The sequence below is a fragment of the Pelophylax lessonae genome (genome assembly GCF_965119305.1).
Source record: "Pelophylax lessonae genome assembly, chromosome: 2".
Taxonomy (NCBI): domain Eukaryota; kingdom Metazoa; phylum Chordata; class Amphibia; order Anura; family Ranidae; genus Pelophylax; species Pelophylax lessonae.
Window position 1 is genome coordinate 216,944,454 of NC_138769.1, and position 26,711 is coordinate 216,971,164.

Below are 26,711 nucleotides of genomic sequence, written 5' to 3' on the forward strand. Positions count from 1 at the left end.
AAGCACATATAAGGTAATAGAGTGGTCTAGCCAGTCTCCAGACCTTAATCCTATAGAAAATTTATGAAGGGAGCTGAAACATTCTTAGCGACAGCTAAGAAACTTTAAGGATTTAGAGAAGATCTGTAAAGAAGAGTGGACAAAAATCCCTCTTGAGATGGTTACAAACCTGGTAAACAGCTACAAGAAACATCTTACCTCTGTGCTTGCCAACAAGGGTTTCTCCACCAAGTACTAAGTCATATTTTGTTTGGGGATCAAATACTTACTTTACTCACTGAACTGCATTCAATTTATAACATTAGTGTCGTGTTTTTTCTGGATTTTTGGTTGATATTTTGTCTCTATCATTTAAAATACACCTATGAAAAAAATTATAGACCCTTCATTTCTTTGTAAGTGGGCAAACTTACAAAATCTGCAGGGGATCAAATAAGTATTTTCCTCACTGTTGAAAAAATGTGTTGAAAAAAAAAAGTTAAATGAATATTTTTTTTTAAATTGTAAAAAATTAAAGCATATAAAATCTACCCCAAAATTTTTTTTGAGGCCCCCATCCCCACATATATGCACATACGAACGTAAACACACGTGTCTGGCGCGCCTTCACATGAAAATGTCAATTGCGATATATATATATATATACTACATATTGTCACACACGCCAGAGTGAGACCAATATTTCTAGCACTCAACTTCATCCATAATGCTAAACTGATCTCAAACTCAAAGCGTCGCCATCTGAAAATATAGGGTACTCAAGTTTGTCTCCATTTCACAGGCGCCTGCAAATTTAGGGTTTGACATGTTGGGTATCTATTTACTTGGTACAACCTCATCTTTTTATTTTACCAAAGAATTGGGTAATGTATTGCGTTTGTATGCCCTAAAATTACCTTTAGCCTATTTTTTACCTAAATTTTGCGTTTCCTAGACCTTTGCAGTAATATCGTGTAACATCAAATTGGATATACCACTATTTTCTTCTCAAGGAAAATATGTAATGTTTTTGGGGATTGTATGCAATCTTCGGGCCTAAAATTATTTTTAAACAAATGCAAAAATGGCTCCGGCAGCGAAAGGGTAATACTACTGATATGTTCATAGAGAGCTACAATAATTTGAGTCTTTTATATCATCCTGAAGTTCAGTGTAAGTAACCCTCAAATTTAAATAACAATATAGCAGTGCAATTTGTGAGAACAGGCAAGATGAAGATGGAGTGTGATAAAGAGAAAAGATAATTACAAAGAATATAGATCCTTCCAGCATGGTAATAATGACTCATCAAGAGCACATTTTTTTTTTTTTTTTTTGCTAATGTGACAAAAGCGTCTTTTGTGATTTAGTAAAGTGGAATAATAGGTTGTACTAAAAGGTGAATAAAAAAAGCTAAGTATAAGTCCAACAGGAATTATTGGGCTGCACTCACACGCAATAGAGACGTTGGTATCAAGGTGACCTTCCCTAGGAGGTAGGAACCTGATATTCCACTTTAGCAACCTTACTCCCGTATAAGCACAGGCATAAGGTGAGAAGTACATACTTTACAGGTACATCAATATTTTATTGGTAAAAATAAAACAATGGTAAAGTATGGTTTTCCTTCTGCACAAGTGCAAGGTTAATTCAGAACAGTGATTTCATAATAAATGAATGGACAACTTCCTGGGAATTAGGATCTTTCCATGCACCGGAGCAGTTACTAATTAAGCAATTAAATTGTTTTAACTTGCTTCCTTTGAATGGAGCTTTGACCCTTTATGAAATGTAATCTGATTAAAATGACATTTAATCCATTACTGCCATCTAGTGGAAGACAGAGAAATTGCTTTGGCATTACCTATACAGGCCTTGCAAGCCTAATTTACCACAGTAAAATATATATATATTTTTTTTTTATGTAACTATTTAATCTTGACTGTGACAAATAAAAAAAATAAATTAAAAAAAAAACACTATGCATTCTCTTTAGGCGTTATCTGTGGGTTTTCAATTGTTATATCAATCAAATAAAGAGCCAGCAAATGTATGTATGACCAATGAAAGAAAATACTCTGCGATTCCCCCCATCCCCCCCCCCACCCCCACCGCCATAATCTGCGTGGGTTATTATAGCTGATGGACCTTTCATATGCACTCATCAAGAGTGCCAACTATGCTCATCCTTTCCATCCACCTCCTTTATTCGCAGAAGCTGTACTATAACTTATATGAATAATGGGCAGATAGATAAAAGGTCTGTCACCATTATTCATGGATCCTTTTTCATTCATAGAAGCTTTAGTACAGTTTCTTTGAATGGAAGAGGTAGCTTAAAAGAGTGGGTATTGTCAGGCACTAAAGACCTGGGTCATAGCATAGTCATTCCTAGAGTGCACTCTAGCAGTATAGTACACTGGTTGCAGGAAGGTTATTGCAACACTACCCATTACTGCAGTTAATGTTATCTATGCCTTTATTTGATGCATATTAGTAGGTATTAGGTATAAATCAATTCAAGTATATTGGGTTTCAAACCAAACTGCTACAAGCTCATGATCATACTATCTAGTGAATTGTGGTTGGTCAATTATTAATATATTACCATTTACTTTAACTCAAAATAATATCCTGAGTTTTGTTTTCATTAATCAGTTTGGTTTCTTCTTCCTGATATTGAGTTATAGTTGTATGCAGAGTATCTATCTTTCTACTCTCAACAGCATTGCAATCTCTATCTGCTGTGTCAAAGGAGCTGAGGTTATCTACAGAGTCGAGGTAAAAGAAAAGTACAGGGAAACCCAAACTATCCAGGGGAAGCGCTACATTAGGAAAAAAAACTGTCTAGAGTTCTACTTTAGCTATACAGTACTAGTAAATCCAAAAAAAGCAACCCCTAATATTTTACCCTAATATGTAGCCTAACAATCATGCTCTTCCATAGGTGTGTGCAGCCTATTGCATTAGGGTGTGCACCCCAAAGCTCAAACGAGCATGTGTGTGTGTGTACTATATACAGTACACCCCTCACATTTTTGTAAATATTTTATTATATATTTTCATGTGAAAACACTGAAGAAATTACACTTTGCTACAATGTAAAGTAGTGAGTGTACAGCTTGTATAACAGTGTAAATTTGCTGTCCCCTCAAAATAACTCAACACACAGCCATTAATGTCTAAACTTCAGGCAACAAAAGTGAGTACACCCCTAAGTGGAAATGTTCAAATTGGGACCAAAGTGTCAATATTGTGTGTGGCCACCATTATTTTCCAGCACTGCCTTAACCCTCTTGACATGGAGTTCATCAGAGCTTCACAGGTTGCACTGGAGTCCTCTTCCACTCCTCCATGATAACATCACGGAGCTGGTGAATGTTAGAGACCTTGCGCTCCTCCACCTTCCATTTGAAGATGCCCCACAGATGCTCAATAGGGTTTAGGTCTGGAGAAATGCTTGACCAGTCCATCACCTTTACCCTCAGCTTCTTTAGCAAGGCAGTGGTCATCTTGGAGGTGTGTTTGGGGTCATTATCATGTTGGAATACTGCCCTGCGGCCCAGTCTCTGAAGGGAGGGGATCATGCTCTGTTTCAGTATGTCCCAGCACATGTTGGCATTCATGGTTCCCTCAATGAACTGTAGCTCCCCAGTGCCCGCAGCACTCATGCAGCCCCATACCATAAGACTCCTACCACAATGCTTGACTGTAGGCAAGACACACTTGTCTTTGTACTCCTCACCTGGTTGCTGCCACATACGCTTGACCCCATCTGAACCAAATAAGTTTATCTTGGTCTCATCAGACCACAGGACATGGTTCCAGTAATCCATGCCCTTAGTCTGCTTGTTGTCAGCAAACTGTTTGTAGGCTTTCTTGTGCATCATTTTTAAAAGAGGCTTCCTTCTGGGATGACAGCCATGCAGACCAAATTGATGCAGTGTGCGGCGCATGGTCTGAGCACTGACAGGCTGACCCCCCACCCCTTCAACCTCTGCATTAATGCACTCTGACATGTTTTTCCCAAAGACAACCTCTGGATATGACACTGAGCAGGTGCACTCAACTTCTTTGGTCGACCATGGCGAGGCCTGTTCTGAGTGGAACCTGTCCTGTTAAACCTCCGTATGATCTTGGCCACTGTGCTGTAGCTCAGTTTCAGGGTCTTGGCAATCTTCTTATAGCCTAGGCCATCTTTATGTAGAGCAACAATTCTTTTTTTCAGATCCTCAGAGAGTTCTTTGCCATGAGGTGCCATGTTGAACTTCCAGTGACCAGTATGAGAAAGTGAGAGCGATAACATCAAATTTAACACACCTGCTCCCCATTCACACTTGAGACCTTGTAACACTAACGAGTCACATGGCACCAGGGAGGGAAAATGGCTAATTGGGCCCACATTGGACATTTTTAACTTAGGGGTGTACTCACTTTTGTTGCCAGCGGCTTAGACATTAATGGCTGTGTGGTGAGTTATTTTGAGGTGACAGCAAATTTACACTGTTATACAAGCTGTACACTCACTACTTTACATTGTAGCAAAGTGTCATTTCTTCAGTGTTGTCACATGAAAAGATATAATAAAATATTTACAAAAATGTGGGGGCTGTACTCACTTTTGTGAGATACTGTATGTATATATATATATATATATATATATATATATATATATATATATATATATATAGTATATAATTTTAGCACACACTCCCTCTGACTTCTGCTCAGTGTAAATGTTTCACACCACCAGAAGAAGGTGGGCTGGGCGCGATCTCCGAGGCCGGACACATCCCCAGCCCCATCGCCGCCATTACGCGTTAAAAAAAAAAACAACAAAAATGACAAAAATCTTTCCCTTTGTTAGAAAACGCGATAACTTTTGCGCAAACCAATCAAAATACGCTTTTTGCGATTTTTTTTACCAAACATATGTAGCATAAAACAAATTGGCCGAAAATGTTAAAAAATTTTGATTTTTACATTTTTTTGGGGGGGAATTTCATATAAAAAACTGTGAAAAATATTGTTATTTTTGCGAAATTGACGCTCTTTTTTTGTTTATAGCGCATGATCAAAAAATCGCACAGGTGATCAAATACCACCAAAAGAAAGCTCTGTTTGTGGGAAAAAAGGACATCAAATTTGTTTAGGTACAGCGTCGCACGACCGCGCAATTGTCCGTTTAAGTCACGCAGTGCTGAATCACAAAATAGGCCCTGGTCAGGAAGGGGGTAAAATCTTCCGGGCTTAAGTGGTTTAATATGTTCTGCACAAAATGTGCTTACTGAATATTGGGTATTTCTGTGCTGGAATCATTACTGAATTCTGTGTTCCATGAATATGAAATACTGAACGGCTGCTTTGGAATTGTGAAGTGTTAGGGATAACGTTATTCAATGGTATTCATGTGATAGGGAAAAAAAAAAAGCAAAAAATGACTGTATTTATTATCCTGTTATTTTTCATTTTTTAGGTATCAGACCTGTTCTAACAATGGCTTGGTGGCAGGAATTCAGAGTCAATACTTTGATTCAGTACTGGACAGGGAATGGCAATTTTACTGCTGCCGATACAGTAAAAGATGCTCGTATGCCTGCTGGTAAGTACAAATAAATTTAGAAATCTTTTTCACAACCATATAATACACTGCGGACTTACTGGGAGCTGTAAAAGGTTTTAGATTGTTTTAGTCAGTGAGATCTGTTTAATGAGAACAAAAACAGGCAGGGCACAAAATGCATCTATATATTTTTGTGTTTTTGGAGGCACTCAGATGTGAAAGTATAAGCGGGTGCTTACAAGAAGAAGCAGCTGGCACAAAAAATGGCAAAACACCACCTTATATCAAAATAAATCCAAAACAATGTGCAGTGCTCCAATATAAAGTACAATAGAATAATATATGAAAAAAAAAAAAAACATATTAAACTATAAATAATAAAGCACATGAATTACTGGAACAATCATATGCATCAACCAATACAAGTGTGCTACAATGTATTTACCATCTAACGTGCAAACAAAGTAATCTTAGGGCCTCATGCACACAGCGCGTTTGATAAAAAAAGGAACTGCAAAGCCAGTCCTGACGCAAGGAAAAAGCAGCTATAAAAACACGCTTTTAGAAGCGTTTTGCATTGACGTTTAGCCACGTTTAGCAGCGTTAGCATTTAGCAGCCTTTCTCTGCCCTCTTCTATTTTCCACTCTCAAATCCAACTGCTACAGCTTAAAAATGCTTGACGTAGCTTAACGCTGTATGCAGCCTTTAGAAGCGTCAGGTGATTTTTACAGCCTAACACTGCTGCATCAGAATGCACAGGCCCTGTGTTTTTTTACAGCTTGAAAAGGCCTATGCCACTTACAGCTCCTAAAAGCCTGTGTGTGCATGAGGCCATAGAATAACATAGAGGGGCATTTTTAAGCTGCAAAAAAAAAAAAGTCTGAAGCTCCTAAAAGCAGCTGTAAATAAGCCCTGTGTGCATGAGGCCTTATAGTGCTAGTACTCTATAATTGTCCATTGATTCATAAAGCAAAAAGACTGCAGGAGATCAACAGTGCTCCAAGTTATGAAAAAGGTGAAACAGTATTTTATTAAGGCTCCGTTCACATGTAGGCGTTTTGGGGCGTTTTTGGGGAGTTTTTCTGCTCTAAGATCAGCTCTCAAAACGCCCAACAAGACAAATCCTATTCATTTCAATGGCCCCTGTTCACATCTGAGCGTTTTGATGCTGTAAGCAAAATGCCCAACGCTCAAAAAAGTACATGAGCTTCTTTTTGGGCAGATTACAGGCGTTTTCCATTGGTTTCTATTCAATCTAAAAACGCCTGCACAAAAAACGCCTGTAAAAACGCTCTAAATCGCGGTAAAAATCGCGGTAAAAAAACGCTACGCTCAGGTGTGAATGTAGCCTAAAAGAAAACATGACAATTGTTTATGATGCACGACAAAATGTTTCTCAGTTAGAGTTTACATTTACTTTAATGGTTCACCCACTCTAGGTCTAAACATGTAGAAGCAGACTGCCAACAAAGTAGAGTTTGCTTACTAGTCTAGTTCTTGATTCTATAGCTGGCCACACACACACTTAGACATAGATAGAAAAAAATTGAACAGTTTTCTCTCTCCAACCATAACAAACAGTGCGGATGGATGAATTTCCCACGGTAGCTGTTGTATTCTGACAGCCATTGTTGCTAGTTGTATAGGTCCCCAAACAGTGCCTGCATCTGTAAGCGAAAGGGTGCCATCATGGCCATCCAAGGAGCAAACTTTCGACTGGTTCATTAGCAACGAGGTGAAATTTATACTGTGTATTGCAGAGCAGGCTTCAATCTATTTGTTTCTGGCCAAATCTTGTGAGGCTTTGACCACCAACTTAGCTTATGTGATGCTAAGACTATCCAGTTTACTAGGGAGAGAGGATAGGGTTTCAATGTTGGAGGGGGGGTTTGAGGGTGTTTAAAAGCCAAGAAATCTGGCTTAAGAGGACAGAAAGTATACATCAAGCGCTGCTAGTGAGTCCACACCTAATTTGACCAGCTGACCCTCTTACATTCACACAAGATCTGAATAGAAATACTCAATGCCCTTTTTCAAATGATTATTTATTCACCCCTTGTTTCTCTTTAGAATGTCAGTATATAATGAGACATTTTATTTAGAAGTGGCTCTTCTTCACCATGTATGTAACAGACAAAAAGTCCATGTCGGGAAACAGAGATTGGTCATGTGGAAAATAAAGATTCTGTGCCTAAGATCTACCCAAGGACCTTCCCAAGAAGAAGAAAATCATGTAACTGTAAATGTCTGACATGTTCACTACAGGTCAAGCCATTGTGGGTGTAGCGAAACCTCCATAAGTGCTGCTGGTAACTGGCTCCCCTATTCCTGTACAGCCAGAAAACACGCATTTTCCACTTGCACCGAGACACAAGAATTCAGTCCATGGGCTTGTTTTTGTTTGACTGAAACAACAGATGGAGACAAAATCCTTCCTATGTACAGAGAAAAGATCCTGGACTGTTCTCCTTCCTGGACACAATCATTCTTTAAGGATAAGTAAAAAAGTCACTTGCAGGCTAGGAACTCTTAGTTCACTTTGGAAAATAGCACAAAATGTTGCAAAACTGCATGCAGGAGTATCTCCTCTCCTCTGTAAAACTGCTCCCAGCTCCACTGCCTCCAGGTACTACCAGCCCTCCTGGCTGGTTGTCTATCAGCCCACCTGGCTGCTCTGAAGATCTCCCAGGACAAGGGATAAAGGGTTGAGCACAGCGTTGTCCTTTGAAGGCTTGCTACATGTGACAGTCTCTCCCCTTGTGAATCCCTGGGTGTGCCGATGTACTCACTCGGTCCTCCTTGCTCCCTGCTGCTCTTAGGCAACACGCTGAAAGGATTCTTCCCAGTCAGCCCAAGCCCAGCCTGGAGGCAAAGCCCCCCTAGACCTAGGGGACTAGTCCTAGGTCACCAACAGCCTCCTCAGCACTCAATCTTCCACCCAACTCTCCTGATGGCTAGGCTTTGCCATATTTAAGGGCTGATCCATACACCCTGCCAGAACATTCTGCCTGGGGATTGGTCAGACTCCCCTAAGTATGCAGATCAGGACCTCCTGGCCCTTGCCCACTAACTTCCAGAAGCTTCTAGATCCAGGTGGAAGGTATCAGAAACCTGCATGTAGAGCCATCCAGCCTGATTTACAGTGACCTGGCCTATTTACAGAGTCACACAACTTACCATGAGTTAAAATACTTAAATTTGACAACATTAACACTCGTAGTACATTAAAGGGTACTACATTGGCTGTAGATAAAAGCAGTTACATTATTTCCCATTTTTAATTGAGGAATTTCTCCTTGCCAAAGCACACAGGGCAAGTGGAGACTGGAGAAGGACACTGCAAAAAGTAATCGCAACAATCAACATAGCACATACCTTTTAAAACAGGGTAACAAAAATATAGCTAGCTACTGGGGCTTACAGTAACTACTATCTTTGGACCCCAGCTAACTACTGGTCAGTGGGGAGTCTGCACACAGACTGCCAGTGGTGGGGCCCTTTAAACTGTACAAAAACAAAGACCAAGGTGTGGGACTTTAAATGAGGTCAGCTAGACATATGAATTTTGTTAAATACATACACATATGAAGACAAATAAGCATAGACACATACAGAGAAACGACATGTAGCAAGATATATAATTCATATTGAATAAAAATAGTTACAAAATTACAAGGATCAGAGGAAGTTCTCTCAAAGGTAAAATAAATTCAACATGACATCATAATTTCTGTAAGCTCACAGTCTCTAAATGTGTCAAAATCAGATAAAACATCTGAGTTATTGTAGGCTCAACGCTTTTCATGGACCTCCGTCCATTCATCAGGAGCCTGAATAAAGGTTATGTATCTAAAAATAGGATAACGGGTTATGGTACAGTGTAATTTAAGAAATAATTGAGATCTAATAAAGGGAGTATGTATAATAAACACTACCTTAAGTAATATCAATTATCCAAAAACGATCCAATGATGGAAAGGGAGTACAGAGATGACCTGAGGGACGCCTGACCCGGGGGTGAGGCATGGATGAACGCTCAACACAAAGGGGCAACGGAGATCCTATTAGGTTACTGTCTTGGTGGTTATATCCTTGGCACCCCCTTTGGGCTAATCTGTCTGTATGATCCATATATTTAACCCATATTAATTTTGAGATTGACATTCTTATTCTGATTATCGTAATGATATATTATATATGTGTAGCAAGGTTTCCAGGCCTGTGGCCTGATGTGGGTCTGCCATTAGAACCGGTACTCTCTCCAGCCCATGTGAGCTGTGGCCCTGGGTGTGATACCTGAAGCAGCTACAACACCAGCATCTTTGTTTGTGGTTTTTATTTAATTTAAAGGGGATGGGAGAAGGGAATGAGTGGGATACTCCTTGAGGCTCAAACTAATTACACGTGGGACTTTGTTACTGAAAAATGCCCGTTGGCGCTTCCTTGATGCCAGCCGACGCCAGCCGGCACCAGCCAACGCTCACTGACTCTGAGAACACTCTGTTTAACCGAAGAAGTGTTGAATCACCGACTTATAGTCCTGTAGATCCAAGACTGAGAGCTGTAGAACTCCTGACACTGCTGTGCTGTGGAAGTCACTAAATACTGTTCCCCGCTTGGTACAGCTTGAGGTAGTATCTTGTAGAACTTTGTGTAACTGTCGCTTCACTGACACTCTCTGTACAATTCAGGGCCCAGACTGCCGGTACCCCCTTTACAACTTCAGGGTCCTCAACCTAGGTACCCTCTTTACAACTTCAGGGTCCTCAACCTAGGTACTCCCTTTACAGCTAGCTGACACTGGATCCCAGAACCTCTTCCAGAGTGGTCCGCTCTAACACTTCAGACGAACCCCCAGGGGCAATCCTCAGTACTCACGACCTGTGTAGGCTTTCCTGGGACTGGACCCCTCTCTCTCTCTGCAGGCCCTTGGCACACCGGATCCCCTCAGCTCAACTCAGCACTCTCAGGATACTCAGACGACCCCCCCGAGACATCCACCTTCCTCAGACAGGAGGAGAGACAGCCGCACTCTCCTTCCTGCGACTCTGGTCTCGCCAAAGACACCCTGTCACGCACTTCCCCCAAACTTATACCCACTCCCAGAATCCTTTGCAGCCTAATCTGCCTTCTGGGGTAGTTACAAGCTGGGATGTGTCCCCTGATTGGGCTTCCCACACTGCCCTATGAGAAACCTCTCACAGGAGCCAGTGGGGATACTTCTCCCCTCAGCAGGCACATCTGGAAGTCCTGACACCCTACCTAACAAATCACAGCCCTGCTGTTAGGCAGACAAGGCCCACTATATATTTTACCTAGCACCTACCAGTAGGGTGCTACACCCACACCACACTAAATGAGTCAGGTCCCTCTGACTCCGAGGCAGCTGCCTTCTATCAAAAACTCTGCCAAAAATTCAGGAGTATCCCACAAACCTGGAAAGGGGGAAAAGGGAAAAAAACAGATTTACAGAATAAATTAGCGTTAAAAAATATATCTTTACAATCTGCTGTACACGTATATACACATTTTAAGGTGCATGGAAACTGATGCACCCCCCACCAAATAAACTCACCTGGTGGAGAACAACAAGGAAAAAATACGATAAAAATATCCTGACTGTCTAACTCTACGGTGGTCCCACCTGTATAGAGAAAAAGGGAAGCAAAGGTTAGTCAATCTCATCACATAGAAATCACATCACATTTCTAACTCACTGAAAAGTTGAGTAGAAAGACCCTCCTCCAAATCTTCAAGGGCAACCTTTCCACTCCCTCCCTGACTGCCTCTGCCATCCAGTGTCTTGACACGCCGGAGTCCTCTTTTAACTTGAAGGAGCTTGTCCCCTAACACTGACTGTCGAGTCCTTTTGTATGAAGTGAACCACAGCGCCCTCTGCTGTCTCTTTGAGCACTTCAGTATGGAAACAGGGCAGGTCACAGTCTTTCATGACCCACAGTCCTGCTGATTCAGGAAAATATCATAGGGGTCCAGCAAGGCACCCCACTCCAAAGTTCTTGATCCTCACAAACTTTCGTTACAGCTTCTTCTGCAAAAACTGCGGATGAAGTCCCACACAGCCATTTGTAATCCCCAACAGACCCTAGCCCGATGGCCTAAGAAGGTCTAACAATGCAACACTTGACCGCTTTTTATTTTTCCAAAGACCCTGGACTGATGGCCCAAAGGGTCTTTATCACTTCAACAGATGCAATGCAAAATCAGCAGTATATTTTCAACAAAAGATTTCCTTGGTCAGTTGTGGTAGCCAGCCGGCCACACAAATTTTCTTGATCTTAGTTACTCCTGAATTCCTCCCACTTTTGGTGAGATACTGAAAAAGTCTCACTTTTAAATGTAGTACTCTGGCACTTGGATATATTCTCCGTTCTCATTCTTGACCCGGATAGACCAAGCATGTCTCGAGCCATCCGGGCGGCGGACCTCCACCCTATCAATATAGTTGGAGCGCCTGTAAAACCACTGAGCCTTGGCTTTAGCAAATTTTTCTTTCAATCCCTCCTTGGCTTCTTGGTCAAAAGGTACAATGACATTGGGACCTGGGGAGCTACTGCCAGTCTCTAATCCCACTCAGTTTCCTACATGGATCCCCAATCATCTATATCTTCCTCCACAGACCCATATTTTGCGTAGAAAGATGGGGAATTCACCCGGATAGGGCACTTTTCACCTTCGCTACTGGTGCTGGAAGAAGTCACTTGGGGAGTTTCTGTCTGCACAGGCTGGGGGATGCTAATAGGGGCGGATACCATTAGGGCCCTGACCGGCGATACTTCTGGGCCGATCCCTACTGTTTGGGTGGACACGGATCCCCTCCCTATGGAGCTCTGCGACCAAACTCCCTCCCCGCAGAGTGTGAGCCCACCGACTGCTGGTAGGGTCTCCATCCGCATCGGCAGCCTGAATATCCCTCTCCCAGCACCACGGAGGAACTTGGACTCGTTCCCCATCACCTCCTGAGTGAGGCCTGTATCCCACATGACTGTAAGCTTCTTGGGACAGCCCTCGCTCTTCTCTGCCCTGAGCAGCAAATCACCACATTGCCCAAACTGAACCCACGCCTGCACCCTAACAGTGGCACATTGGGGACATACCGCTCCCAGGAACTCCCGACCTCCTCCGGTGCACAGCGTGGGTCCGCCGTCTGGTACCATCCGGATACTGGTATCCCAAACTAGCGGGGGATTGGGCGCTGGTAGATCTGCTCTCGGCTCTGCTAGGCAGGGTTTTCGCCCATGGTGGCAGCAATAGCGGGAACACCCTTCACTCCTCTAGTGAACGATATGTCTCCTTCCTCCACACGTGTCTCCCGCACGGCCACGTCCAACGGAGGGGATATTAATAGGGTCCCCTCTGCCGCTCCCGATTGGCCAGATGTTCCCGCCGTCTCCACCCTTTCGCCATGTTGGGCGGTCACTCCTCCCCTTGGGCAGTCCTGCTTGTGACGTGTTTTCCCGCGCGGTACTGTAACTCTTCCCCCACCATACTGCTGCGCTGCAAACATTTGGAAAATAGTTGCAAAGCGGAATATGTCACTTGCTAGACATACATCCGCCCACCTCAATGGCCTCCACTGTGCTTCTCTTGCCCAAAGCCAGCTGCCCTCTCTTGCTCGGCAAGAGCAGCATCCCACCACCGACTGCACGGTTGATACTCCTCTTCCTTGCCACACACGTGCAATTAACATCTTCCATACTGGCTTCAGAACTAGCTCCATGGCTCTCCTCGACATGGCCGACAACAATCCCCACAGTATGTGTGCACCAGCCATAAAGAATAAATGTCCCGCTACCAAGTGCACGGTCAACATTCTTCCACATAGCTTGCACCACCACTCGGCCCCTGGCACCTCTCTTCCCGTGCCCCTGGCCTCCATTATCACCATCCACACTAGTACCTCCGGCGTTCACTTCTCCATCCTTCCCTAGACCTTGACGCCATTTTCACTGTCCACACTAGGACTCCTTGCTATCAGGCAGTGGCTGCATGCACGCATCCTGACATACTTGTCCCCTGCTCCCCACTTCCTTACAGCAGAATACATCTCATAATCCATATGAAGAGCCTTGGTCACTTTACAGTCTTTCTTGGAGCATTTTCGTTGCCATAAACATCCCTCTCTGTGGGCCTCTAGCCTCAGTCCACTCTCCCTGCCTCCTACAATTGCAGTCTCACACCCAGCCTGATGCTGATGTAGCAGTTCAGGACACATCTGGAATGGCAACTGGCCCAGTAGCTAATGGCAAAATCCCAGATGAGCCCCCAAATGTAGCAAGGTTTCCAGGCCTGTGGCCTGATGTGGGTGTGCCATTAAAACCAGTACTCTCATGTGAGCTGTGGCCCTGGGTGTGATAACTGAAGCACCGACAACTCCGGCATCTTTGTTTGTGGTTTTTATTTAATTTAAAGGGGATGGGAGAAGGGAATAAGTGGGATACTCCTTGAGGCTCAAACTAATTACACGTGGGACTTTGTTACTGAAAAATGCCTGTTGGTGCTTCCTTGACGCCAGCCAACGCTCACTGACTCTGAGAACACTCTGTATAACCGAAGAAGTGTTGAATCCCCGACTTGTAGTCCTTTAGATCCAAGACTGAGAGCTACAGAACTCCTGACACTGCTGTGCTGTGGAAGTCACTAAATACTGTCCCCCGCTTTGTACAGCTTGAGGTAGTATCTTGTAGAACTTTGTTTAACTGTCGCTTCACTGACACTCTCTTTACAATTCAGGGCCCAGACTGCCGGTACCCCCTTTACAACTTCAGGGTCCTCAACCTAGGTACCCCCTTTACAATTTCAGGGTCCTCAACCTAGGTACCCCCTTTACAGCTAGCTGACACTGGATCCCAGAATCTCTTCCAGAGTGGTCCCCTCTAACACTTCAGGCGAACCCCCAGGGGCAATCCTCAGTACTCAAGACCTGTGTAGTCTTTCCTGGGACTGGACCCCTCTCTCTCTGCAGGCTCTCGGCACACCGGATCCCCTCAGCTCAACTCAGCACTCTCTGGATACTCAGGCGACACCCCGAGACATCCACCTTCCTCAGACAGGAGGAGAGACAGCCGTGCTCTCCTTCCTGGGACTCTGGTCCCGCCAAAGACAACCTGTCACGCACTTCCCCCAAACTTATACCCACTCCCAGAATCCTTTGCAGCCTAATTTGCCTTCTGGGGTAGTTACAAGCTGGGATGTGTCCCCTGATTGGGCTTCCAACACTGCCCTATGAGAAACCTCTCACAGGAGCCAGTGGGGATACTTCTCCCCTCAGCAGGCACATCTGGAAGTCCTGACACCCTACCTAACAAATCACAGCCCTGCTGTTAGGCAGACAAGGCCCACTATATATTTTACCTAGCACCTACCTGTAGGGTGCTACATATGTACATATACTTCTAGATTTTTGGTCCCAGTGTGCCTACAAACATTTCCTGGAGTGTTGCTTTTGAATTCTGATCTCCACTTCCTATGTGATCCTTTCCTCTCCGTTGCCCCCTTTGTGTTGAGCGTTCATTCATGCCTGAGCCCCAGGTCAGGCGTCCCTCGGGTCATCTCTGTTCTCCCTTTTCATCATTGTTTTGTTTTTGGATAATTGACATTACTTAAGGTAGTGTTTATTATACATTCTCCCTTTATTAGATCTCAATTATTTCTTAAAATACACTGTACCATAACCCATATTCCTATTTTTAGATACATAACCTTTATTCAGGCTCCTGATGAATGGACGGAGGTCCATGAAAAGCATTGAGCCTACAATAACTAATAAGATGTTTTATCTAATTTTGACACATTTAGAGACTGTGAGCTTACAGAAATTGTGATGTCATGTTGCATTTATTTTACCTTTGAGAGAACTTCCTCTGATCCTTGTAATATTGTAACTATTTTTATTCAATATGAATTATATATCTTGCTACATGTCATTTCTCTGTATGTGTCTATGCTTAATCGTCTTCATATGTGTATGTATTTAATAAAAATCATATGTCTAGTTGGTCTTTGTTTTTGTATACATTTAGGGATGGTGGCAACTAGACTTCTCATGTGGCAGTTCATATTTTGTTTTTTCTTTAAACTATGCAGTGGTGGACTCAGCCAAGAAGGAATTTGTAATTTACAGGCAAAACAGTTGTTTTTTACAAAGTGTTCAAAAGTAACAGACAGTAATGGATGAAGTGATCCCTTTTAAATGAGCTCTGCCACATTCAGTAATGTCTCTCACGGACAGGGAGGCCAAAGACTGCTCATCACTATGACATCTGTCATTCTGGGTGCAGTCTGACCTCGGATGGCTGCTCCTTCAGACAGGATGGAGGCAGATGAAGAGTAGACAACTCTGTCCCTAATGACCCTGGCAATGCAAGCCTGTGCTGCTCCGAGCCTCCTTCTCAATTCGGCATCTTCTTCTGGCTTGTATCCTGGGGTTCCGCACAACTTCCCCCTTGGCACGTTGCGCTCCCCAGCTTCTATTCTAGCCTTCTTACCACCACTGCACAATGCATCTACCAGTCTCACTCTCTCACTGGTGGCTCTCCCCTGCTCCTTGAGTCTGGTGGGTGGGCCCAACTTACCCCAGTCAATCAAATTCCACCCTGCCTGCTGAGGCAAAGCAAAGTTCTCCTGTTCCTTCCCACTTCTTGTGCTAGGGGGCGATCTAAGGTGAGGTTGCAATGCTCAACTGGGCAGTTTAAAGGGGTCACTAACAAGGGCTACACCCTTCTTTGTCATAATAATAACTTAATATTTATTTTTTAACAAACACATACAACATTGCAAGACCTGGAAAAGCTAAACATCTACTGAAATACGTATGTAAGATTTGTTATATACATGATTAATTAACCACTTCCCGACCGGCGCACGACGATCTACGTCGGCGCTCAGCCCCGGCCAGGCAAACTGACGTAGGCCTACGTCAGCACTTTTTGCCGGCCCTGTGCGCGCTCCCGCGCCCCGCCGCCGATGACTCGATTGGGTTCAGAACCGATCAGTCATCAGGTCCAGGCCAATCATTTTTGGTCTGGACCTGTTGATCGGTCCTACCCAATCAAATGTCACTCTAAGCCTGTGAAATGTAAACACAGGCTTAGAGGAGATGTGCCCTCCCCTCCCAACGGTCTTTTTGGATCCAGCGTGAGAGGAGAGCACATCTTACTGTGAGTATTGCACCAAGCACACCCACACACAGTTAGATAGGCACATTTCACCCCCGATCGCCCCCCCAATTAACCCCTACAGCACCTGACACAACACACACTATATACAGCATATAGCATATACCTATATACCTGTATAAGTGTGATTTGTGAACAGGTGTAGCCCTTGCGACCCCCCCTTTTCCACTCAAATTACCCCCCACCCCCCCCTAATAAAGATTTAACCCACTGATCTCCCCTGACCCCCCCCTGATCACCGCCGTTAACCCCTACACCCTCTGTCACATCAGCACTAATACAAACGCAATATACAGTATTTTTGTATTTTTGTATTAGTGTCATTGTGATCAGAATTAGCGCAGGCGACTAAGTTTCTGTCCCAAGAAGGTTTAGGGTCCCCGCCACCCGCCCAATAAAGATTTAAGCCCCTGACCCCCCCCTGATCACCCCTACACCCCCTGCCATAACACACACCTTATACAGTATATAGCATTTTGCTATATACCCGTATAAGTGTCATTTGTGGTCAGGTCTAGCGCTTGCGACCCCCCCTTTTCCACTTGAATTACCCGCCACCCCCCCCTAATAAAGATTTAAGCCCCTGATCCCACCTGATCCCCCCCTGATCACCGCTAGTTAACCCCTACACCCTCTGTCACATCAGCACTAATACAAACGTAATATACTGTGTTTTTGTATTTTTGTATTAGTGTGATTGTGATCAGAATTAGCGCAGGCGACTAAGTTTGTGTCCCAAGGAGGTTTAGGGTCCCCCCCACCCGCCCAATAAAGATTTAATCCCCTGATCCCCCCCTGATCACCCCTACACCCCCCTGCCACAACACACTGTATACAGTATATAGCATTTTCTATATACCCGTATAAGTGTGACTTGTGACCAGGTTTAGCGCTTGCCACCGTTTCTTTTATCCGTAGGATACCCGCCAGCCCCTTCCAATAAAGATTTAAACCCCTGATCCCCCCTGATCACATCCCGTTAACCCCTACACCCTCTGTCACATTAGCACTAATACACACATAATATACTGTTTTTACTGTATTTTGTATTAGTGTCATTGTGACTTGAGGTTGCTCTAGCTAGCTAGTTTCTTTCCCAAAGGAGGTTTAGGGTCCCCGCCACCCCCCCAGATCCCCGGCGCATAGTTTAGAAATAACCCTTTGATTGCCACACACGCACGCACGCACGCACGCACGCACCTACACTTCCATTTCTAGTATAGTGTTTGAACAGATCAATATCTGATCTGATCAGAGCTATACTAGCGCCCCCATAGTTTAGGGTTCCCAAAACGCGGTGTTTGCACGATCAGTACTGATTCCTGCCAGCACCTGCGTTTAACCCTTTCACCCAGGCAAGTGTAGTAATCAATAGATTACTGTCACTTGCAAAAAAACACAAGACACAAAACCGCTGTGTTAGCAGAGTCAGGCCTGATCCCTGCTAGCATTAGCAGTTTTTTTGGTAGCGCTTGAAATAGTCTTCGACAACCAGGTGCTTTTATTACCTGTGAGTCGCATCACTGTACGGGTAAATTTAGTTACCAAAATGTCTAAACGTTCGTACAGTGATGAAGCTATTTACAGTATAATGACCATGTCAGGTGAGAGCGATGGGGAAGCCTCACCGGCAGAATCAGGGTCAGTATACGAACCAGATGACGGCAGCGGCTCCCTGACAGATAGCTCCGACGACAGATGGGTCCCTGTTAGACCCAGGCGTACCCGACCCCATTCTGAAGTTGTTGAGATGCAGGAATCGCAGGGTGCTCGTATGGAGCAGAGTGTGGTTACTAGTGCCGCTCATTTTTCTGGCGACCTGGCAAGCGCCAGCGGCCTAGTACACCCTGGACCTAGTACAACCAGCACTGCAGTAAGACCTGGTGACGTGGCGAGTCCCCTAAGTGCAGTTGAAGCTGGTGCGGTGGCTAGCACGAGTAGTGGCCCGCAGCCACCGCGTATTCGAAGACAGGCCCGTAGAGCCCATAGTGCCCTCCCTGATGCGCTGGCATTTCCTAATTGGCAACCCACTGATTCTACAGCGCCAGTACTTCCCCCATTCACCGCCCAACCTGGAATCCACGTGGAGACAGCTGGTTTTACGCCCCTGAACTTTTTTGAGCTGTTCTTCACGGAAGATCTTTTCAGATCTATTGTGGATCAATCAAATTTATATGCTCAACAATTTATCGCCGCCAACCCAAATTCGCACCTTGCCAGACGATTCGGCTGGAATCCTATAACGGTTTCCGAATTTAAGATCTTTCTGGGCCTTTCCCTCAACATGGGCATAACTAAACAGAGTGAAGTGCGGCTATATTGGTCCACTAGCCCACTTCACCATATGCGCATGTACTCTGCCTCCATGTCCAGGGCGAGATATGAGCAAATTCTGCGATTTATGCATTTCAGCGACAATGAAATCTGTCGTCCTCGGGGAGACCCTGCATACGATCGGCTCCACAAAATTCGGCCCCTCATAGACCACTTCAATCAGCGGTTTGCAGCCTTGTTTACCCCTGAACAAGTTGTCTGCGTTGACGAGTCCCTGATTAAATTTACTGGCCGCCTTGCTATGAAACAGTACCTCCCCAGCAAGCGTGCCAAGTACGGGGTCAAACTGTACAAGCTCTGTGACAGGGCCACAGGCTATACAGTTAGTTTCCGGGTCTATGAGGGAAAAGATAGCTGTGTGGAGCCCCCCAACTGCCCAGACTACATAGGGAGCAGCGGTAAGATTGTTTGGGACTTGGTGTCACCCTTATCCGGAAAGGGGTACCATTTGTACGTGGACAACTTTTACACAAGCGTGCCACTATTTAGTCACCTGCTCGAATTACAAATTGGCGCATGTGGCACCGTGCGACCTAATCGCCGGGGCTTCCCCCAACGGCTTGTAGATTCCCGTCTTAGTCGGGGGGCGAGAGCCTGCTTGAAAACGGACAAATTGCTTGCGGTGAAGTGGAAGGATACACGGGATGTTTATGTTCTGTCCTCCCTTCACCCAGACACAACAGTCCAAATCCCTACGGCAACTGGCGTTATGGAGAAACCCCTCTGTGTCCACGAATATAACCTTAATATGGGAGGGGTGGACCTTAACGACCAGCTTTTGGCGCCGTATTTAGTTGCCCGTAAAGCCAGACGCTGGTACAAAAAAGTGTCTGTTTATTTATTTCAATTGGCGATGCTGAACGCCTTTGTCCTATACAGGGCGTCAGGACGAACTGGATCTTTCCGGGAATTCCAGGAAGAGATCATCCTTGCCTACCTGTACCCAGGAGGCATGCCTGCCCAACTTCCCCTTCCAGATGCAGTGAGCCGGCTGCATGAGAGGCATTTTTCACATGTCCTCCCGAGTACCCCTACCCAAAGATGGCCCCAAAGAAGATGTCGTGTCTGTAGCAGGCGCGGATTTAGGCGTGACACCCGCTATTATTGTCCCAAATGTCCTGACCAACCTGGTCTCTGCATCGGGGAATGTTTCGAGCGCTACCATACACTAGTGGAGTATTAGCGTAGGGTACAGCACGACACAGTGTAGGGCACACAAACACAGGGTCTCGAAGGATGTTGGATGTCCATCGACATTTTGAGAGACCCAAGCTGGAAGAGAAGATCGCAGAAGATCGCAGTCCCTCCCAAATCAAGAAACAGTTAGAAAGAAAAATAAAAGGATCCAAAAACTGTTGTTGTGTCAGTAATTTTATATGTCCTTCTACTCTTCCTACTGTACTTTTTTTTTATTGTCCTTTGTTTGTTTTTTCATTCTTTTGTGACCTGTTTCTCTTGCAGGTACTCGTCCGCTACCACGCATTGATTTTATATATTCTGACACAAACAGTGTTTGCGCTCAGCATATATGGATACCTTTGCTGATAGCAGCTGTGGTGATTTTCTGATTTCAGCACTGCAGTTAAAATCCTATTTTGGTATACGTGGATAGCGCCGTGTATACCCATCATTAAATTCAGTGGGTGGTTGTTTGGGCGGTTAATGATGAGAATCCAAAAACTGTTGTTGTCAGTCATTTTATATGTCCTTCTACTCTTCCTAATGTACTTTTTTTAATGTACTTTGTTTTTTCATTCTTTTGTGACCTGTTTCTCTTGCAGGTACTTGTCGGCTACCACGCATTGATTTTATATATTCTGACACAAACAGTGTTTGCGCTCAGCATATATGGATACCTTTGCTGATAGCAGCTGTGGTGATTTTCTGATTTCAGCACTGCAGTTAAAATCCTATTTTGGTATACGTGGATAGCGCCGTGTATACCCATCATTAAATTCAGTGGGTGGTTGTTTGGGCGGTTAATGATGAGAATCCAAAAACTGTTGTTGTCAGTCATTTTATATGTCCTTCTACTCTTCCTAATGTGCTTTTTTTAATGTACTTTGTTTTTTCATTCTTTTGTGACCTGTTTCTCTTGCAGGTACTTGTCGGCTACCACGCATTGATTTTATATATTCTGACACAAACAGTGTTTGCGCTCAGCATATATGGATACCTTTGCTGATAGCAGCTGTGGTGATTTTCTGATTTCAGCACTGCAGTTAAAATCCTATTTTGGTATACGTGGATAGTGCCGTGTATACCCATCATTAAATTCAGTGGGTGGTTGTTTGGGCGGTTAATGATGAGTAATACTACGCATTATTCCTGTGCTGATTTCTGATAGGTTCTCTTTTTTTTCGTTCAGCCCACAGGCTGCATGAAAAAAAAAAAAACCTATATGCCAAACAAGGACCAGCAATGTACTGGTGCATTGCTGGACGTTGAGTGGTTATACCAGGATGATGCCTGCAGATTTAGGCATCATCTTGGTATCGTTTTTTACAGCCAGCGGTCGGCTTACATGTAAAAGCAATCCTAGCAGGTAATTGGCCGCTAGACTGCTTTTACATGCAGTGGGAGGGGCCTCCCCCCCCCCCACCGCCGCCTTCCGCAGCCTTCCGTGGTTTTTCTCGGGCTCTCCTGTCCCACCGGTTAACCCGAGAGTGCAGCCGGTGGTTCAGTTATCTAACCATAGAGCTAATTGGAGATGAGAATGGCTCCAATCATCTCTATGGCCTAAGATGCCGGAGGCTACGAGCATTTTATGACTTCTGTTTCGCCAGAAATAAACAGGGCCATTGGGAAATTGGGAAAGTATTTTATCACACCAATTTTGGTGTGGTCAGATGCGTTAAGGTCAGAGGAGAGATCTAGAGTCTAAAAGACCCCAATTTTTTTAAAAAAGAGTACCTGTCACCACAGATTGCTATCATAGGGGATATTTAAATTCACTATGATAACAATAAAAATGATTTAAAAAAAAAATTAAAGGAAAGGTGTCAAAATAACATAAAAAAGCAAAAGAAAAAAGAAAAAAAAAAAAAAAAATTGAGCCCCCCCCCTTTCCCCCGGTGCTTGCGCGCAATGGCGCACGCAAGCGGTGGTCTAGTGTCATATGTAAACCGCAATTGCAGCATGCATGTGAGGTATCGCCGCGATCGCCAGATCGAGTGCAGTAATTCTTGCAGTAGACCTCCTCTGTAAGTCTAAAGTGGTAACCTGTAGAGACTTTTAAAGGTTTTTAAAAATGTACGTATGTTTTTGCCGCTGCGCAGGCATGCGCAATTTTTAAAGCATGTCATGTTAGGTGTCTATGAACTCGGCATAAGATCATCTTTTAAATTTTATCAAAAAATTTGAAATTATATAGTGTATTTGTGCAATAAATTTTAAAAAAATGTATTTTTTTCGCAAAAATTGCGTTTGGAAAATCTGTGCGCAAATACCGTGTGACAAAAAAATTTGCAACATCCACCATTTTATTCTATAGGGCCTCTGCTTTAAAAAAATATATAATGTTTGGGGGTTCAAAGTAATTTTCTAGTAAAAAAAAAATATTTTTTCATGTAAACAAAAAGGCACAGAAAAGGCTTGGTTTTCAAGTGGTTAGAAGAGTGGGTGATGTGTGGCTAAGATTGAGCATAAAATGCTGGGACTGTTCAAACACCCCCCAAATGACCCCTTTTTGAAAAGTAGACACCCAAAGCTTTTTTCTGAGAGGCATGGTGAGTCTATGGAGTATTTTATATTTTGCCACAAGTTTCGGGAAAATTATTATTATTTTTTTATTTTTTGTTTTTTTACAGAAAGTTGTCACTAAATGATATATTGCTCCTGCATGCCATGGGAATATGTGAAATGACACCCCAAAATACATTCTTTTGCTTCTCCTGAGTACAGGGATACCACATGTGTGAGACTTTTTGGGAGCCTAGCTGTGTACGCGCCCCCGACAACCAGTCCACATCTTCAGGTTTTCTAATGGCGTAAATTGCTGATTTTATCCCTGACTACCTGTCACGGTTTCAGAGGCCCTGAAATTTCAAGATAGCACAAACCCCCCCCCAAATGACCCCATTTTGCAAAGTAGACACTCCAAGCTACTGGCTGAGAAGCATGGTGAGTCCATGGAATAGTTTATATTTTGCCACAAGTTTCGGGGAAAAACATTTTTTTTATTTTTTTAAATTTTTTTACACAAAGTTGTCAGTAAATGATATATTGCTCACACAGGCCATGGGTATATGTGAAATGACACCCCAAAATACATTCTGCTGCTTCTCCTGAGTACAATGATACCCCATGTGTGAGACTTTTTGCCAGTCTAGCCGCGTACAGGACCCGGAAAACCAATGCGCACCTTTTGGCTTTCTAAGGGCGTAAATTGTTGATCTCACTCCTTACTACCTATCACACTTTTGAAGTCCATAAAAAGCCAAGATGGCACAAAACCCCCCCAAATGACCCCATTTTGCAAAGTAGACACTCCAATCTATTTGCTAAGAGGCATGGTGAGTATTTTGCAGCTCTCATTTTTTTTGGAAAATGAAGAAAAAACAGGAAAATGCATTTTTTCCCTCTTTTTTCAATTTCCAAAACTGTGTGACAAAAAGTGAGATCTGCAAAACACTCAACATGCCTCTCTGCAAATAGCTCAGGGTGTCTACTTTCCGAAAAGGGGTCATTTGGGGGGGGGTTGTGCTGTCTTGGCATTTCATGGCCTCCAAAACTGTGATAGGTAGTCAGGAGTGAAATCAACAATTTACGCCCTTGGAAAGCCTGAAGGCGATGATTGGTTTTCGGGGTCCTGTATTCGGGTAGACTGCAAAAAAGTCTCACACATGGGGTATCCCTGTACTCAGGAGAAGCAGCAGAATGTATTTTGGGGTGTCAGTTCACATATACCCATGGCATGTGTGAGCAATATATCATTTACTGACAACTTTGTGTAAAAAAAAAAAAAAATATATATATATATATATATTTCCCGGAACTTGTGGCAAAATATAAAATATTCCATGGACTCACCATGCCTCTCAGCAAATAGCTTGGGGTGTCTACTTTCCAAAATGGGGTCATTTGGGGGGGTTTTGTGCTATCTTGGAATTTTAGGGCCTCCGAAACTGTGATAGGTAGTCAGGAGTGAAATCAACAATTTACGCCCTTGGAAAGCCTGAAAGCGGGGACTGGTTTTCGGGGACCTGTACTCGGCTAGACTGCAAAAAAGTCTCACACATGGGGTATCCCTGTACTCAGGAGAAGCAGCAGAATGTATTTTGGGGTGTCAGTTCACATATACCCATGGCATGTGTGAGCAATATATCATTTACTGACAACTTTGTGTAAAAAAAAAAATATATATATATATATATATATATTTCCCGGAACTTGTGGCAAAATATAAAATATTCCATGGACTCACCATGCCTCTCAGCAAATAGCTTGGGGTGTCTACTTTCCAAAATGGGGTCATTTGGGGGGGTTTTGTGCTATCTTGGAATTTTAGGGCCTCCGAAACTGTGATAGGTAGTCAGGAGTGAAATCAACAATTTACGCCCTTGGAAAGCCTGAAAGCGGGGACTGGTTTTCGGGGACCTGTACTCGGCTAGACTGCAAAAAAGTCTCACACATGGGGTATCCCTGTACTCAGGAGAAGCAGCAGAATGTATTTTGGGGTGTCATTTCACATATACCCATGGCATGTGTGAGAAATATTTCATTTACTGACAACTTTGTGAAAAAAAAAAAAATATATATATATATATATATATATTTCCCGGAACTTGTGGCAAAATATAAAATATTCCATGGACTCACCATGCCTCTCAGCAAATAGCTTGGGGTGTCTACTTTCCAAAATGGGGTCATTTGGGGGGGGTTTGTGCTATCTTGGAATTTTAGGGCCTCCGAAACTGTGACAGGTAGTGCAGAGGTGACATGCACAATTTACGCCATTAGAAAACCTGAGAGTGTTGATTGGTTTTCGCGGTCCTGTACACAGCTAGGCTCCCAAAAAGTCTCACACATGGGGCATCCCCATACTCAGGAGAAGTGGCAGAATGTATTTTGGGGTGTCATTCCACTTATACCCATGTCATGTGTGAGAATTTTATCTTTTAGTGACAACGTTGTGTAAAAAAAATAAATAAAAAAAAAAAATAGTAATTTTCCCAAAACTTGTGGTAAAATATAAAATATTCCATGGACTCACCATGCCTCTCAGCAAACAGCTTGGGGTGTCTACTTTCCAAAATGGGGTCATTTGGGGGGGGTTTGTGGTATCTTGACATTTCAGGGCCTCCTAAACCGTTAGAGGTAGTGAGAAAATGCAATGAAAAATGTACGCCCTTTGAAATTCTGATGGTGGTGATTTGATTTTGGGGACCCGTACACAGCTAGGCTCCCAAAAAGTCCCACATATGTGGTATCCCTGTACTCAGGAGAAGCAGCAGAATATATTTTGGGGTGTAATTACACATATACCCATGGCATGTGTGAGCAATATATCATTTCAATGACGACTTTGTGTAAAAAAAAAAAAAAAAAAATTTTTAGTCATTTTTCAAACACCTGTGACAAAAAAATGAAATATTCAATGAGCTCAACATGCCTCTCAGAACATTCCTTAGGATGTCTACTTTCCAAAAAGTGGTAGTTTGGGGGGGTTTTGTACTGCCCCGCCATTTTAGCACTTCATGAAATGAGATAGGCAGTCAGAAATTAAAGCTGCGTAAATTTCAGTATTTACACCATAGTTTGTAGACGCTCTAACTTTTGCGCAAACCAATAAAAATACGCTCATTGAATTTTTTTTTGTCAAAGACATGTAGTTAAATATATTTTGGCCCAAAAAAAATACATAAATTGAGTATATTGGATATTTTTTAAAAGACAAAGTTGAAAATGTCATTTTTTTGCAAAATTTTCGCTCTTTTTTTATTAATATCGCAAAAAATAAAAAGCGCAGAGGTGATCAAATACCACCAAAAGAAAGCTCTGTTTGTGGGAAAAAAGGGACGTAAATTTCGTTTGGGTACCACATTGCATGACCGCGCAATTGTCAGTTAAAGTCACGCAGTGCCGAGTCGTAAAATACCCCCTGGTCAGGAAGGGGGTAAAATCTTCCGGGGCTTAAGTGGTTAAGACTATAACTCATTTAACTTTGAATCAGGTCTTTTTCAGGACAACTGTTAAGAGAGATCTTTAGTCACAACATACACTTTCATTTTATTACATCAGCATTGTAGTAGCAACAGAAGCTATAGTTATTTTACGCTTACATGAAAAATCTTACAGCTTCTTTTCTGATCATTGCTTTGGTTTACTTTCAATTTGTAAGGACTACTTATCCCATGGTCTATTGCTGCCTGCAATCAGTGATTCCTGTTCTAACTTCAGCTCCTAAAATGTCTTCCCTTTTTTTTCTCTGCGTCCTGAACCTTCTCCTCTCGGTATCTCTGTGGTCCAGAAAGCAGGCTCTGTGAAATGTGTGTCACAGCAGTGTGTATCTAGAGGAAATAATGAATACATGTCACAGAATCCAAGGAATAACATGTGTATGATTCTTTAAAAAGCATGTTTTTTTGTTTTGTTTTTTAAATAAGAGGAATGGGATAGAAATAATTGAAATTCAATG

General features: G+C 43.3%; 1 protein-coding gene across 1 annotated transcript in view; it reads left to right on the top strand.

The window, feature by feature from the left end:
* Nucleotides 1-26,711, top strand: part of DPT (dermatopontin) — a 77,728-nt gene that overhangs the window by 34,452 nt on the left and 16,565 nt on the right. The window contains exon 2 of the mRNA XM_082244309.1: nt 5,456-5,581. Within this exon, the coding sequence (XP_082100435.1) occupies nt 5,456-5,581 (126 nt within the window). The remainder of the gene's footprint in view (nt 1-5,455; nt 5,582-26,711) is intronic.